This window comes from Castor canadensis, chromosome 9, assembly GCF_047511655.1.
Source record: "Castor canadensis chromosome 9, mCasCan1.hap1v2, whole genome shotgun sequence".
In the NCBI taxonomy this organism is placed as follows: domain Eukaryota; kingdom Metazoa; phylum Chordata; class Mammalia; order Rodentia; family Castoridae; genus Castor; species Castor canadensis.
In genome coordinates this window covers 128834697-128852218 of record NC_133394.1, presented here as the reverse complement: position 1 = coordinate 128852218, position 17522 = coordinate 128834697, and the positions used below count along the sequence as shown (strand labels likewise).

At 33.8% G+C, this 17522-nt stretch overlaps 1 protein-coding gene across 1 annotated transcript; it reads left to right on the top strand.

The window, feature by feature from the left end:
* Positions 1-1346: 1346 nt before the first annotated feature.
* LOC109676974 (cyclic AMP-dependent transcription factor ATF-1-like) lies at positions 1347-2557 on the top strand. Its single transcript, XM_020153167.2, has 2 exons — positions 1347-1677; positions 1851-2557. Exons 1-2 carry the CDS (start codon positions 1353-1355, stop codon positions 2321-2323), a joined length of 798 nt encoding a protein of 265 aa, XP_020008756.1. The 5' UTR covers positions 1347-1352; the 3' UTR covers positions 2324-2557.
* The last annotated feature ends 14965 nt before the right edge of the window (positions 2558-17522 follow it).

Below are 17522 nucleotides of genomic sequence, written 5' to 3'. Positions count from 1 at the left end.
ACAAATTAATTTCTTGATGGTTCATTCAGCTTTGCTTGAGCAAGCAAACGTAAACCCATGATATAAAACACCAAAGTAAATTATATCTTTGGTTATTTTCATATGTATTTAATCATAAACAAAATATTATTATAAGCATTAATTCAGGGACAAAATACCTATTTTGTGACATAAAAAATAAGAGGATAATGATGCTTAATGGTGAGGATTTTCTAGTTTGTCAATATACAGAATTCTCCACTGGGGAAAACAGGATACTGCATTTGGCAGAATCATTTAAATATATTAGGCAGGTAACAGAGAAAAAAGTGGAATATTTTCTTAATAATATTGAAATTTAAGCAATGGTCATAAGATATTTGGTGATTTTGACAATAGTTATGATTAAAATGAGTTATTCTTACTATTTTTTTGAAATCTTATTCCACTGCACATCAGCATATCATTTTAACTTGCCTCTAGTGACCATAAAAGAATATTCACAAAAATTTCCTAATTTCAGCCTCCATGAACCAACAGCAGGAGAGTTCTTCAGTGTATTCTTCATTGTCAAAATCATTTGCCTAAGCCAGCAATTCTTAACATACAATTCTTTAAGTCACTCCGTAGAAAAAAAGTTCGTATTTGAGAGATATAGCATACTCTTTTTGGTAAATCTGTAAACATGCACAGGCACAATGCATGTTTATGGATAAATTATATCTGTTATTCTATTTATATATCTAACACTATATTCAGAGTTAGTTTAATTATGATTATGAATATATAACAACTAGTAAACAAACCTCCATTTTGTTTTGTCAAAAAATTCTCATACTTCCTTTACAGACATGTTGTGTTGTTGCCATCCTAAAATGCATAGAAAACTTTGATTCATGCTATTTAACTTTGATACATACTATTTAAATATGTAACATTGAAGTAAATATTAGGGATGCTGGTGAATCCTTCAGCATTAATGAAGGAATCTTTTTAGAAATTTATTTACTTTAGATCAAAATCAGCCAAATTGACTATTTGTAAGGGAAAATTCATGGATATCAGGCATATGTTAGAAAGTTCAGTACAGATTTGCACTCAGTTTTGCACCATCCCCCCCACGCCTTGCCCCAAGTCTGGTGTGGATCATGCCGCTTGTGGTAGTTCTGATTGCCAAGAAACGGTAGCCTAGGATAGTTGGCTGTTAAGTTACACTGATCTCCCTGCCCCGCCTGACCCCTGAGAAAGAGGCGCGTTCCCCGAGGCGTGAGGGACGGGACGGGGGAAGTGGATAGCGAATTCGGATTCACCTGGGAGGGGGGGAGTGGAAGTTCCTGCCCCGGACAGTGGCGATGCGGCAGCCACAGTCGATTATGGAAGATTCCCACAAGAGTAACTCTTCAGAGACTGCACCTCAGCCAGGTCCAACAGTTCAAGAAGCGCATATTTCTCATATTGCTCAACAGGTATCATCTTTATCAGAAAGTGAGGAATCTCAGGACTCATCTGACAGCATAGGCTCCTCACAGAAAACTCACGGGATCCTAGCACAGCCCCCATCTTACAGAAAAATTTTGAAAGACGTCTTTTCTGAAGATACTCGGGGTAGAAAAGGAGATGGAGAAAACCCCAGAGTTTCTGCTGTGACTTCTATGTCTGTTCCAACTCCCATCTATCAGACTAGCAGCGGACAGTACAGTATGTATAGGATTTGTTTCCACATGATAGACACACAAAACTAACTTTGCTGTGGAAAGAAGTGGTGTGCAGAAAGACTGTCATACTTTCATAGCAGTAACTATTAAAGGACGTCGAGAATAAGGCACAATACTTTTCAGCATTATCTCATTTGCTTCTCACAACTTTGTGAGTTGCCATTGCACCAAATGGAGCCTTACAGTTGGCCAGTCCAGGAGCAGATGGAGTACAGGGACTGCAGGCATTAACCATGACAAATTCAGGCAGTACTCAGCAAGGCACTATTCTCCAGTATGCGCAGACCTCTGATGTACAACAAATACTTGTGCCCAGCAAGCAGGTGGTTGCATCAGGAGATATGCAAACATATCAGATCCGTACCACACCAGTTACTTCACTGCAACAGACTGTGGTGATGACATTTCCTGTGACTCTTACGTCTCAGACAGCTAAGACAGATGACCCCCAACTGAAAAGAGAAATAAGGTTGATGAAAAACAGAGAAGCTGCTCGAGAATGTAGCAGGAAGAAGAAGGAATATGTGAAATGCCTGGAACATGGAGTTGCAGTCCTGGAAAATCAAAATAAAACTCTAATAGAAGAGTTAAAAACTTTGAAGGATCTTTATTCTAATAAAAGTGTTTGATTCCTAAAGTATTTTGTGGACCTGCCTAAAAATTAGATGGATTTTTTTAGTGGAGTTTTATAAATTAAAAAGGTCAAAAGTGAAGCTGAGTTTAGGCTTGTGCCATACAGAAGCATATGTCTTATTGCAAGCGATCTGGTGACAGATAATAAAGTGGAAGATGACCTCAAGGACACTGCTGGCACAACTGGAAGCTTTGTAAAAGTTAAACACACTGAACATGAAGAAGAAAGGCTCTCTTTGCAACTCTAGTTTTCTAAATAGTAATAATTGTCAATCCAAAAATGGCAGATAAGATAAAATTTGGTAAATTTAATATTTTCAAATAAATCAATTTACCCTCTAGATTTGCATTTCTTAATGTTTCGTGAAAATTAACCTTTCTCAGTTATATGTGGTTGTGTGTGTGTTGCTATGAATAAATTCTAAATTACAAATATAAAAGAAAACCTAATACATTGCTAAATATGTAAATTATGTGTTCTGATTGATTATGTATACTTGTTCTATTGTCAAGTCTTTAAAATGGGTTTTTAAACGTTTGTTGGACTTGAGAGTTTTTGTGACCGGGTTAACCATTTTTGACGTTTTTGTCCTATTGGGCATTTAAGGTACATGAATGGAGTGTGGTAATTTTGTAACATTTTGTATCAGAATGGAAAGAACTGTTTAAAAGTTTGATACTTTTACATAGTTTGGTTTTTGCTTACTCTGGTAAGGTTGATTTTTTACAAATATGTAACAAATTGGGTTTTTTGATTCTACATAATATATGCAAGTTGAAATATCCATTATTCATCTGTTGTGCTTTGATGGAATGAAATGTTTGCATAAGTCCTTAAAATATTGTTTAAAAAACCTAAAAATGCATACCAAAGTTTTTCCAAGAAGATTTTATAATCAATTTAATGTAAGGTTTATCAGGTTCTAAAATAGCAGTTATTGAGGTAATTTTATGTTAGAGACTATTTTGTAACGTAGTGAATGGTACCTTTATAAGAAAAGGGACTGCCAATATATTTTTATAGCTAATCTTTATAAATTCTAATGTTGAGTTTTTAATGATTATTTTAAATGTTTACATAGTTTAGTAAAAAACTTTTGATCTCAAAGTATCATTTTTATATTATGGGAAGTAAAGCTTTCAGATTGGCTAAGGGTTGAATTGTAAGTTTTATAAGCAGTTTATCTAGAAGTTCAAAATGTGGTCAGCATACCAGTGTTTTAACCTCTGTATTCTAATTTGTATACATTTTGAAACTATATTGCAAAACTGTTGTTTGCTTTTTATATGTTTCATAGTGTTGTCTGAAATTAAAGCACATTTGATTAAAAAAAAGCAGTACATATTAAGAACTTAGCAGCTCATGTTTGATGCTTGTATCCTAGTACTTTGAAAGTAATAATTTAATCTCCTGAATTTAAGGGATTATATTCAGTTCATGCTACAGAATATATCTTCCATCAAGATACTGTTAAGAATGAGCATGAGTTCTACAAAAGACAATGGCTTAACATCAAAGGCCTCTTCAAAATTTTAAGATAAATTTATTTCCATGTAAACTATCTATATACAATAAGCTCCAATTCCAGTTCTGTCATTTATGAAAATTATTTACATAAAGAGTCTGTTCTCTGGAATGATCAATTATTTATAAAATCCTTCCATCATTTTACCTGAGACCAAATCTCTACAATTGGCCTGGCATTCAGTATGACAGGGAGAAGGTTGTACCTCCAAATTAATTATGATAATTGCATCCTAGATAACCACATTCTTCTGCTTTGTCAATACTTCAATTGTTGCCTACATCATTTTGGAAAATCAGTCCATTTTTTACCTCTCCATGTGAATAATCTCCTGGCAATTGCAGAATGTAAAATTTGACCATATGAGAATCCCTAGATATGAAGCTAAATTTTTGTCTGTGTACATGTGTTCAGGGAAAATAATTCTCTTTCCTGAATATTAATGCTTTCCTTTAAAAAACTGAGGATGTTTTAGTTTTGAGCTTCCATTTCATAAAGAAATGTTCTACACATCATTTTTATTTACAAGAGGTGTTCCTCATAGTTCAGCCTGTGTTTTTCTCCTAGAGAAAGTGAATAGATGATGATTTATGAAGAATCTAAAGATGTTAGCTTCAGGGCAACTGAGATCAATCTCATTACACAACATTGTTATGAAAGCAGCTAGCTTTACAGAGGGCAACTATTATATGTGGCATACAGTAGGTTTAAGGTTAAGTACATATTGTAATTTTTTTTTAAAATGAAATTATTTAAAATTAAAATAGATTCATGTGCTGCTATGAATATGAAAGAAAGAAAAATTTTTAGAAAATTTGTGCTTTGGTTTAATTCATTGTACCATTTTGAACTTTCAAGATGGAATAAAGGGTACTTTTAGAAAATTCAAGCAAAATCATTACCTATCACAGCATTCTAGCTAGAGATTAAATTCATTGCTTCTATTTAATATATGTTTTTGTGTGTGTGAGATACTGGGGATTATATCCAGGGCCTCATTCATTGAAGGCAAGTGCTCTCCCACTGATCTATACAACAGCCCCTGGATATACTTCTGAAGCATATGAAATTAGCATGATTCTTATCAACATGACTATAATACATTAGAATAGTTTCTTAAAATCAGAAATAATGATTAACAGCTTAAAAATATCAAGACTACTTTATAGGAATCTGTATGTTCACTAACTGTTAAATTATAAAATGTAGATTTATATAGGCTAAAAATTATTTCTTACCTATCAAGAAAAGAGTTTTAAAATTATCAGATTGCCTTTTAATATTGACCAAATTTATGTTTACCAAAGTGAGCAGAAATTGTTTCCCAGTTTGAGTTAAATTTTGAGAAAGTTTGAACCTGTAACTGGATCTCTATAACTGGAACACGTAAAATGAATTGTATATCATATAATATGTTAAATATATTATTATTTTAAATCACAGATAAAATATGTAAGCCTAGTGACTTGCTACTTGATATGTATTATCTCAGAATATTATATATCAAAGATACCTTAATTTTGGAATTGATGTTTGCAGATACAATGAAGGCATTTAGAGGCTCTTCCAAAAGACTCTTAGGAGGGAGGAATGTGTGCATGTTTTTGTCCCTTAGTTTGTATTTAAACCATTGCATCATGCCTGGTTTTAGCACCTGGCGTCCTCTCTTTATAAGATATAACTACCTATCATTTTTAAACAAGCAAAAAGAAATGGTTTATTAAGCACAGTGAAATTGTGTTCTCTATTGAGATTCATCATAAAATTATAGGTATATCAATACAAATTTGATGTTATAAGTTGAAAGATTTAAATGGCATAAGCTACTTTCTTGATGTTAAGAAAGAATAACTATCCAGGTGTGGTGATATTTTCAGTAAATGTTTCTGCAGAGCTAATTAAAGGCTTATCAAATTATGACAAAGATTTAATCATCTGTTAGGTCACAAAGAACTAATCTAAATCTGTCCTCAAAGAAGTTTGTTAAAGTCAGTTTGAATGTGAACTAGTGTTCAAAACTGCAGGCTGCCATCTGGGCTATATCTATCACCATATTTTCTTTAGTTCATCAAACTCTTCTCTGTCTAAAACAGCACTGGGTAGATGTGCATCTTGCAAGCCTATATAATGAACAAGCTCAGGAATTAAAAAAAGGATGTAAAGTCATACGATCTTCATAGCATTACTGAGAGTTGCAATAATTCTCTAAATGGAGAAAATTATGAGAAGTATGTTCAACTTGGATCTTAATTCTAGTCAGAAATCAACTATCAGTAATATGTGAGAGAATGGGTACTTCTTTGTTTTTCTGAAAATTGTGTTGCATGAATTCTGAAGTAATATACTAGAGATCAGTACTCCTAAAACTTTTCTAATATTAATTTAAGCTTCACGTGAGTTTTCTAAAAGTATCTGTGAGACACAAGGGGAGACTGAGTTATGCTGCTTAAAGACTTAAAACATACATTAGCATACTAAATGTTCATTGAAATGATTCAGTAAATTATTGACTTCTTTTTTCAAAATTGCTGATTAACATAAATAATAAAATATTTTGCCAATACTGCCTTGATATTTAATAAGAAATCATTAATATTCTAATCTTTCTAAAGTATATATCTTATCAATTTCTACCAACTTACAATTATTCAAATAGCAAAGTACCACCTTTAGGCTATATATCTTAAATAAAGCCCCCAATGGGGTGTAACACTTGATTTATCTGAATTATACCTGAATAGCTTAGAGACTTTTCCTAGATAAGCAACTCTAACAGCTTGCAGCCCTCCTACATGAAATAAAATAAAATATCCAGGGTGCTATAAAAAAGCGAAATGCTGTAAGTCTGTGAACTTCCTCCTATTTCTGTTTTATTTATACTGTTTATAAAAGTAAATTACTTATTTGAAGTACTACTCTTGAAGCTGCCTGTATCTCTATGGGGAAGTACTCCTGTGAATCCTCTTTTATGGGAAGTGGTTGATCTTTAGCTCCAGGGATGAGATCTGCAAGGTTGAAAAGCTTTGCTTTCTAAGAAGAGAGTCAGTCTGAGCTGAGAATAGGGAGACCTCTACTAAGAGCCAAACCTGGGTGGAAATTACTTCTTTTAAACTGACTCCTGTTTCCAAATAGTGTACCCAGGACAGCTGATTTTCTGTAAATAGTTTAAAAATGTTGTCTTTTCTGTGTTGGCCCCAGAGAAGAACAGCAAAGGTAACATCTAACAGGAGTATGAAATCATTTCATAATTAGAACAAACATTTACCACTTTTCTTCTCATTCTTTTTCTCTTTTTCTTTCTTTTTAATCAAGTCTCAAACTTGGTTAAGAAATAAAAATGTTATTTATTTGGATGAGTTATTTTAACACAGGAGAATAATTCATTCTTAAATTTACAAATAACTTTTCTGAATATACTTGTCTAATAGGATGAGAATATACACCAGGTATTTATAATTATCATTTTATTTGAGATTTTAGGAACACAATAACATATTTTCTCCCAGGGATCATAGATTATTTTAAGCATTTAGTAGCATGAAAGCAGTAATTCTTAAATTTGTTGGAAGATCCTTTTGAGAATCAAATGAAAATTCTAAATCTTCTTCACAAAGTGAAAATTTATGTTTGAACTCAATTTAAAGAGACACTAAGACAACGGATTAAGAAATGGGAAGAGAGATAGGAGAAAAAGTAGCTAATAACCTCATTTGTTATATTTTCTTTATTTGCTTATATCTTTGATAATGATAAGTAGTTGATAATAATCAATGCACATATGTATAAATAATGCATACACTCACAATTTCTTTAATATTTACAATTATGAGTATAAATACACAACAGAATATGTCTCAAAATACCTACTATGTTCCAGGTTTAAATAACAGGCTTCAATATTCCAAACCAATCATCAGTTTGAGTAACCTTTTTTGAAAAAATGATTCGAAAGCCAAAATTCTCTTTGATATGAACAGATTTCTTAACCTTTTCATTTATTTGTTTATACATAGCTTGCTTTATACCACATAGATGTATAAATGTACCAGACTGATATAAAAGACAAAAAATGTACAAGATTTCAGATATTGTGTCTAGAAAAATATTACCTGATAATTCTTTGCTTATGTATACTGTTTATAAACATAAATTACTTATTTACAGCTGTTTAGTTCTCTATGAGGGGAAGTACTGTGTATCCTTTTATTGGAAGTGTTTGATCTTTGTCATTTAAAGGTGGTTTTAATGAAAGAGACAAGGGCAGGTGAAGCTTTGATAGATGAAAAAAGCAAGAATGAGGTACAGATTTTTATCAGCCAAACATTCTATATAGCTATGCATCACCATCAAATCCCATCTGTGAAGAGTGTGTGCACACACACACACACACATACATGAGTGGTAAGTGACCTTACACAGCATTGCTTATGCTCTTTTTTCCTTATATGCCTACTCTTTTTCCAACTCCTAATTGCCTCCTAATTAAATCTGTTTCTACTGATCTCATTTCAATTTGAGGCACTCTGTGCAGCCTTTCTTCACTAATCCAAAGACTCAGCCAATATCGATCAGCTTCTTGTCTGTAATTCTAAATAACAATATTCGAATCTTATTCTTTACATCAAAACATATATTTGAATATTTCAAACAATTTTCATTAGAATAAAGCACATTTATTCAATGGCATGATCATATTTAATACAACCTATAAAAATTCTGTAGCAATGAATCTGGAAATAAAAATAAGGTGCTCAAGTTTAACTGTGGCTCTCAGGCCTTGCTATCAACTATGAAAAACTGAGAAATCAGATTCTCTCCTCCATCTCCCTTTAACGAGCATCCAGTTGGGGGAAAAATATAGCATTGTTTCTTTTAAGTAACATCTTCCTTTAAATTTTTTTATATGTAATCTAAATTCAAATACCTAGCAGAGCATTTTCCAGTACAGTATATTAATTGGAATTTGATTTAAAGCAATAGGAGTATATAAAATCATTAGGGATTGTTTCATTTTCTTATCTTAAATATTGTTCAAATGTATATTAAAATATCTTAGTGTTTTAAGATATACACTCTTCTGAGAAATGTGAAATGTGAATTCAATCATTATACAACAAAATAATAAAAGAAATAAGAAATGTGATGTAGACATCTCTATAATGATTATCCTTCTTAAGAGGAAAGGTATCACAATAATTTTGAAGGGAAAAAATAATTAATGTGGTACCTGAGATTGAGATGTTACCTATAACTACTCATGATCTATTAAAATCAATTTAATGTGATATCTATTTCTAAATATTGATATGAGGAAATTTTATGATAAATGGTTCATATGGCTTCCTCAATATAATTGATTAAAGTGTGCTTCATTTTGTTCACAAACTAAATATCTTAAAATTTATAAACTATGTGACATGTATTATAACATTTTTTAGAAAAACTGCAAATACACATTTTTTTCTAAGATAAGTGAAGTGAAGGACATGTTAACTTTTCCAGAGGTGTCAGAAATGATATCTAGGTATTAAACATCCAAGTACCATACCTACCTTGTTAAATAAATATTTCCTTGCCATCCACCTTCATTTTGCCAACATGCCAAAGAGTTGTATAGTTATTTCCTAAAACAAATCTGACGATTTTCATCTGCTTTTCCCGCTTCCTGGTATCAATCCAGAGGTGTCCTGGTCCTATTCCAATTAGCACTTTCTTCTCACAAATATCGAGGGCTCTTTAGCTACTTGCGCACTGGATATCAGCTTTCTCTAGAGATACCTCAATCAAAGATGCCTTCTCCCGTGCTTCAAATGCTCTAATTGTCCCTATTTCTTGATTAAGTCTCATCAATTAATAAATACATTCACTTCATCTATTTGAAAAACATCTATTGATTCTTCTTTAGCATCTAGATACTATATCATTTTTTTCTGTTTCTTTTCAAATATTCCTGTTAAAATAGTAATATTTAAACTATCTAGAAGTGTTTTTTCTTAACCTTCCCATTTATTCTTTATGTCTCTGTCAGGTCACTTCATCTCATCATTATAATTTGATTTAAAATATTGTCAAGCACATTTTAATTGCCAATATTGATACATGCTCCATAATTTACATCTTAGATGATCTCTATTGAATACTTGACCAATTAGGGAAGTTTCTCAGTCTTTTCAAGGGGGATGCTGGCAGTCAAATCCAGGGCTTTGCATGCACATGCTAGCATGCTCTGTGCCCTAGGAAGCTCCCTGACCCTTTTGACTTAAGCATCTCAGCTCTTTCAATTTTTTTTACTTTCTCAGCTACTTTAAGTCTCCATCTACTATTATCATTCCCAAATATTATTACTTTAGTTGTAACCATTCTCATATCATTCTTATACTCATTGTGTTATTTGTTTTTTTTTCAGTACTGGGGTTAGAAATCAGGGCTTTGCATTTGTGTGGCAGGCACTCTATCACTTGAGCCAGGCCTCCAGCGCCAAGTTTTAATAAGCAATTTAAATCCCTCTGTTTCTGTTATTTTCACAAAATATACATTTTTCTTCTCTTATCAGTTTTTTCTCAAAATACACATTGATAAAATACTATATAGAACTTATTAAGGATTATTTTATGTAACAATTTGTTAGAATGATCTAATATATTATATTTATTTTATATTTTTTGGATTTTTCTTCCAAACACTGAAAAAATCTTCAAAGTAAATTGAAAATATAATCTTTCTCTGGACACTTTTTTGATTTAAGAGGTTAAATAATCAAATGTTTTTGACTTTATAATTTAATAGAGATTCTTGTTGTTTCCAATATAGGACTCACATGATGAGATAACATGTTGTTGATATTTTGTACAATCCATCCAGTTACACCACGAGGGTATTTGATGCTGATGCTGATGATGGTTTCAGAGAGTCTGAGGATAATAACAGTAAGTAACTCACAGTAAGTAACTCACTGACTCCTATTCTTGCCATTCTAAATTAGCATATGGTGAGTGTATTCTGTATTCATCTATAAAACAGAACAATGAAACCTGTTGAAATGATTCTATGAAGGAGGAGAAGATGGATAGGGAGAAAGATGAAGTGAGTGAATCCAATTAAAATATGTTGTAAGCCCATTATGTAAAGGTCACAATGTATCCCCCTGTATAACTATGTAAATAAAAAGCATCAGCTATCTATTTTGATTTCAAAAATTAAAATTAAAGTAAAACTTAAACCATGAAAAAGTTGTTAAATGTCCTTTTGTAGTATTTGCACTTTTTTATTGGTGCTGTGTATCTAACTCAGGGCTTTACACACCTCTAAGCAAGTGCTTTACCATTGAGCTACATTCTAGCCTTTGTTTTATTTTTGTCAAATGTTCTTTTGTTTTTTGGGGTTTGTGTGTGTGTGTGAGGGAGATGAGAGAGACAGTGTCTTTCAATGAATCCCAAGTTGGTCTCTAATTAAAGATCTTCCTGCATTCACCTCCAGTGCTGCAGCTATAGGCATATGCCACCTCAACCAGCTATGCATTCTTTTTTGCATTAGCTCTGAAGGTCTTAATTATTTCTTTATTTTATTTTACCTTAGCATTTTTACATTTACTCACATGTGCATATATTGTCATTCTTAATGAAGGAATGTTATAGCAATAGTGATCATGTATATGAAAGAATATATCGATTTTATATTAAAGTTTGCTGTGAAATTAATTGAAAACTTAAAACTATTTTCGTAGTGAAGGTAAGAATCCTCTTTGCAAAGCAGTAACATTTCTCTCTCTGAATCTATGCCAGTATATGCCCTGTATTATATATCTTCATTTTCCCTCAGAAATATGTAATGAGAAGGTAATTCATCTTTAATAATATACCAAGAAATTGATAACAGAAAGTACTGTGAAGAAAAAAAAATGATTAAAATTATTACAAGTGGTTTCTAAATGACTAACAGTAGGAAGTTTCAGATAAATCAGAAACATGCAAATTGACTCTTTAAAATTGCCTCTTGTAAAATGGATACTAAGTGTCAGAATAACCTTATACTTGGATGAAATTATAAAGGGATAAAGTGTTAAGTTTCAGAGCAACTCATTTCTAAATATTTCAAAGTACATTTGCATTTTGACTTAAAAATTACCAATTGATATAGTACAAGATGTTATACTAATATCAGGGGGACAAAATATTACCTTGAAATAAATAAGATTATAAGTTTTTTAAAATATATTTAACAATGCTAAGAAGCAAAAATAACTTTTGAAGTCAAACAAGTGTGAGTTGCAGCCCTGGCTCTGCCATTCATTACCCATGCTACTGTGACAAATATTTTCACTGTTGGAGACTGTTTCCATAACTAGAAAATATACACAATAATGACAACTTCTGAGTACTCTTTGAGAATTAGAGCTTATTTAGCAAATGTTTGCATATTTAGGTCCTTATTAACTTTTCAATTAATATTTTTATTTAGATTTTGCTATTGAAAACAACAAAGCATTCTTCTGAGCTCTGTGTTTCCCACTTACCACCAGCATGTCTAGTATAGTTTATGAATTGAAGAACATATATGAATTGAAAAATTCTGGTAGCCATAGAAATCTAGTAAGTATGCCCCTGTTGCCTATGTCCATCCATACAATCTTCCATGTTGGGCTCCATGTAAAATATAGCACACAGGGCTCACATTCTCAAGTCAAGTTGTCAAAACTGTAGAGACTTGAAACCAAAGAGTTTGAATGCTAAGGACAAGCACAGGTCTGTTGACATGTGTGTGGCTTCAGGTGGCTTTGTAGGAGATATCATTATTATACATGTGTAAGAAAACAACTTAAGATTTTTTAAAAAACATCAGATTATGGTGTGTATTGGAGTGGGTGAACTAAAGAATAAGACAAGAAAAGTAAGGCCTAGACAGTGTCAGTTAAATATACTGGGCAGTGAGTAATTTTAAGGGAAAAAGACTGTTGGCTTCAGAGAAATCTACTTGAAAACAAGTATCATCAAAGAATTCAAAGCTAGGTAGGGAATGGAAACTATAAAATCATAAAGGTAGAGTGAATACTCACATAAAAGGAATGAAGAGCAAGAAACACAGGTTAACAATTCACAATCAAGTCATTTGTCCAAAGGACCATTTCTTTGTTCTTGAAACAACAAAAAAGATAACTCTACACTGTTTTGACATATGTACATCTTATGAAATTGGAATAATTAATTATTGGTATGAAAATCTAAATTCATAGGTACTGAAGAGGAAAAATAGTGCCTCTATCTAATCTTTGTCTTTCTTTTAATGGTATTTTGTTTTTGATTTTTTAGACAGGATAGCCAAAAATGGCTCAGGCTTGCCTCAAATTCATAACCCTCTTGCCTCTGCCTTCCCAGTAATGGAGTTACAAGTATGCACCTAAGACCTTGTTTCTATATCTAATCTTTTACAATATCAATATATGCTTTGTACCAGGGAAGTAGGGTCATTGATATTACTACCTGAGTATGCGCTTCAAAAAACTTTAGAACTAGCTTGTGGGAGGCATTTGGAAAAGTTTGGTGAAGTGGGCTAGGAAAAGCCAAGAATGCTATAAACAGAGCTTAATGAGTGATTCTGGAGGAAGTACAGAAGACCAGAAATGCCAACAGAAAGGCATGGAGTAACACATGGCTACACAAAAGCAATGTTAGGAATCTCTTTGTATAGCTCTTCTGAACTCAACTAGCAAAAATGCTTTGTCTTCTTTATTATGTTTGTGTCTTTTCTTCAACAAAATTAGTGATAAGGGCAGAACAGGACCTGCCTGGAACTGAGAGGAGGAGGGGAGGAGAAGGTGGGGTAGAGGGCCAGATGGAGAAATGATCCAAACAATGTATGCACATGTGAATAAATGAATAAAAAAATTTTTTTAAACATTAAAAAAAAAGAAAGGCATGAAGTAAAGACTCTGCTCTGAGGTGTCAGATGGAAACAAAGAGTACATCAGGAGTTGAACTAGAGTGCATACATGTTACACTGTGATGAAGAACTTGTCTATGTTTTGTCTGTACCCTGAGACTTTGAGGAAGGCTGAGTTTAAGGATGACCCATGAGTTAATCTTGAGGAGGAAATTCAAATGCAGCCCAGAATTCAGAGTAAAGTATGGTAATTGGTGGCAGTGTTTAGCCAGGTTTATAGTAAGAAATGGGAGCAAATACAGAGCCAAAATCTCACAGATACTGCTTTTCCTGAAAAGCAGAAACTCCTTATTTGTAGTCATAAGTTAACTAAAAGCAGAAGAAAAGCTTGTCATCTCTATTTCCATTTTGCATCTGTGTTTTTTGCTCTGAACTATTGTCTCTGGAATTGAGAATCCAGAAAGGACAGCCTAATTAATAACATCTTTACAAGAAAGGATGGTCTCAATGAAACCCCAGCAGCACAGCAACTAAGAGATAGCATAGATAAATGGGACCTCATAAAACTAAAAAGCTTCTGTTCATCAAAAGAAATGGTCTCTAAACTGAAGAGAACACCCACAGAGTGGGAGAAAATATTTGCCAATTATACATCAGACAAAGGACTGATAACCAGAATATACAGGGAACTTAAAAAACTAAATTCTCCCAAAACTAATGAACCAATAAAGAAATGGGCATGTAAACTAAACAGAACTTTCTCAAAAGAAGAAATTCAAATGGCCAGAAAACACATGAAAAAATGCTCACCATCTCTAGCAATAAAGGAAATGCAAATTAAAACCACACTAAGATTCCACCTCACCCCTGTTAGAATAGCCATCATCAGCAACACCACCAACAACAGGTGTTGGCGAGGATGCGGGGAAAAAGGAACCCTCTTACACTGTTGGTGGGAATGTAGACTAGTACAACCACTCTGGAAAAAAATTTGGAGGCTACTTAAAAAGCTGGACATCGATCTACCATTTGATCCAGCAATACCACTCTTGGGGATATACCCAAAAGACTGTTACTCCAGAGGCACCAGCACATCCATGTTTATTGCGGCACTATTCACAATAGCCAAGTTATGGAAACAGCCAAGATGCCCCACCACTGATGAATGGATTAAGAAAATGTGGTATCTATACACAATGGAATTTTATGCAGCCATGAAGAAGAACGAAATGTTATCATTCGCTGGTAAATGGATGGAATTGGAGAACATCATTCTGAGTGAGGTTAGCCTGGCTCAAAAGACCAAAAATCGTATGTTCTCCTTCATATGTGGACATTAGATCAAGGGCAAACACAACAAGGGGATTGGACTATGAACACATGATAAAAGCGAGAGCACACAAGGGAGGGGTGAGGATAGGTAAGACACCTAAAAAACTAGCTAGCATTTGTTGCCCTTAATGCAGAGAAACTAAAGCAGATACCTTAAAGCAACTGAGGCCAATAGGAAAAGGGGACCAGGAACTAGAGAAAAGGTTAGATTAAAAAGAATTAACCTAGAAGGTAACACCCATGCACAGGAAATCAATGTGAGTCAATGCCCTGTATAGCTATCCTTATCTCAACCAGCAAAACCCCTTGTTCCTTCCTATTATTGCTTATACTCTCTCTACAACAAAATTAGAGATAAGGGCAAAATAGTTTCTGCTGGGTATTGAGGGGGGGGAGCGGGAGGGGGTGGATTGGGTGGTAAGGGAGGGGGTGGGGGCAGGGGGGAGAAATAAACCAAGCCTTGTATGCACATATGAATAATAAAAGAAAAATGAAAAAAAAAAAAAAAAGAAAGGATGGTGAAAACTGCTCCCAAGCAAAGGAAGAGCAGTATGTGCTCAGGACAGACTACCTGTCAGGCCACAGTGATTTGTTTATCCTGACCAGATTCATCTTCTCAAGTGATTACAGTGCTAAAAACTTCTCTGGAACACTTTCTAAAGCAAGAATTGAGATAATGACCACCCAGTCTGCATCAATGACTTGCAGTGTCTAATCAATATGCATGCCTTTTGTCCCCTCCCCCTAAATTCTTTCTCTGCTTAAACCTAAAGCTCTTGTCTGTAACCTGAAGATGGCTGAAGATGTACCAAAGTACTTACATTTCCACTTCCTTGCAACTGCCTACACATACAACATAACAGATGTCTTATCTCTGCCCTTCAACATGTCAATTTATTTTGTGTACTGAGGTGAATAGACCTAACATATGGAAACCCTGGACTTTGGGGCTTGGGGACTAAAACTCTAGTTTCAGAAAGGCTTACAAAATTTGCTCAGAAAAGCTCATGTAAAGTTGGAAGCAAATTTTCTGAAGAGAGTGACACCAGTAAAATAAATAATAAATCAAATAGAGGAAAAAAGAATGAAAAGGAAAGGAGAAAAGTAGTGGAGGGGAGAGGAGGGAGTAGAGAGGGAAGATGAGTAGGGAGGGGAGAGAGGAGAGGAGATGAGGGAGAAGGGGAGGGGAGAGGAAGAGAGAAGAGGAGAGGAGAGGAGAGGAGGAAAACCCTACTTCTGTGCACTAAACAATAGGAAAGATGTTTTGAGGGCATCTCAAGATTTGGCCAGACCCCACACATCACAGGCACAATGTTAGAAAGACTCATTTGAATGATTTTCCCTGGAAAAGGGAACTTCTGGAGCACCTTGCCTATGCTAGGTCATCTTGCAAGTTGTTCCCTAGAATTTGTCTCACCATGATGAGCCATCCAGGCACTCAGAACCAGCAGGAGACCTTCTTGTCAGCCCCATAATGCTGACTTGATAGTTATGCAGAATGCAAGATCTGTGGGTTAATGGAGTCTTCCATACAGATTTCAAAGGAAAGTCTTGGAGACTTGGCAATGAATGTGTGCATGCAGTAAGACCAGAGAGGGCAATGTGTGAAGCTATGAGAGTGAACACAAAGATGCAGTGGAGACCCTAGGAACTTGGACATACCAGGAATATGGAACGTGTGCCAAGAAAAAGTATGAGTGGAAGAAGAACCACCCCAAAAAAGCTTGACAAGACTCTAGGAGGCAATGCAGAACATACGCTTCAGAGCTCACATCATGCAAACATATGCCTGAATTCCAGACATTGATCTATAGGATGTAGTGTTTATCCTGCTGGATTTCAGTCTTGCTTTAGTTTAATTCTTTTCTAGCTCCCATTCTTTACTTTTGGAATGAGAATGCTACTCTGTGAAATTGTATCTTTTTTTTTCAATTATCTTGTCAATTTTTATTGGTGCATCTTATTTTTAAGTGACGTTATTATATATTTTAGATGAAAATCCTTTATCAAATATGTGATATTCAAATATTTCCTCCTAGCCAGTGATTGCCATTTTATTTTCTCAGTAGTCTTTAGAATAAAATTCTTTTACTTTTGGTAAATTTTAATCAATTTTGTATTCTATGGAACATTTTTGGCATTTTCTATCTAAAATATCTATGACTAACCCAATTTCAAAAGTATTTCTTCTGCTTTCTTTTAAAATATTTATAGTTTTAATTCCTAGTCTATAATCCATTCAGAGTAAAATGTCTATGTGGTGCTTGGAAAAGTCTTAAGTTCACTTTTTCAAAAGTATCTAATCTTTCCAGCACCTTTTGTTGAAATGACAATGATTTCTTTATTAAATTGCCTTGACCCTTGTGTCAAAATTTGATTGGCTATTAAGATGTGGGTTTACTTCTGGATTCTCTGCTTTATGTCAATGCTCTATCTACATGCTTGTCCTTACAAGGATGCT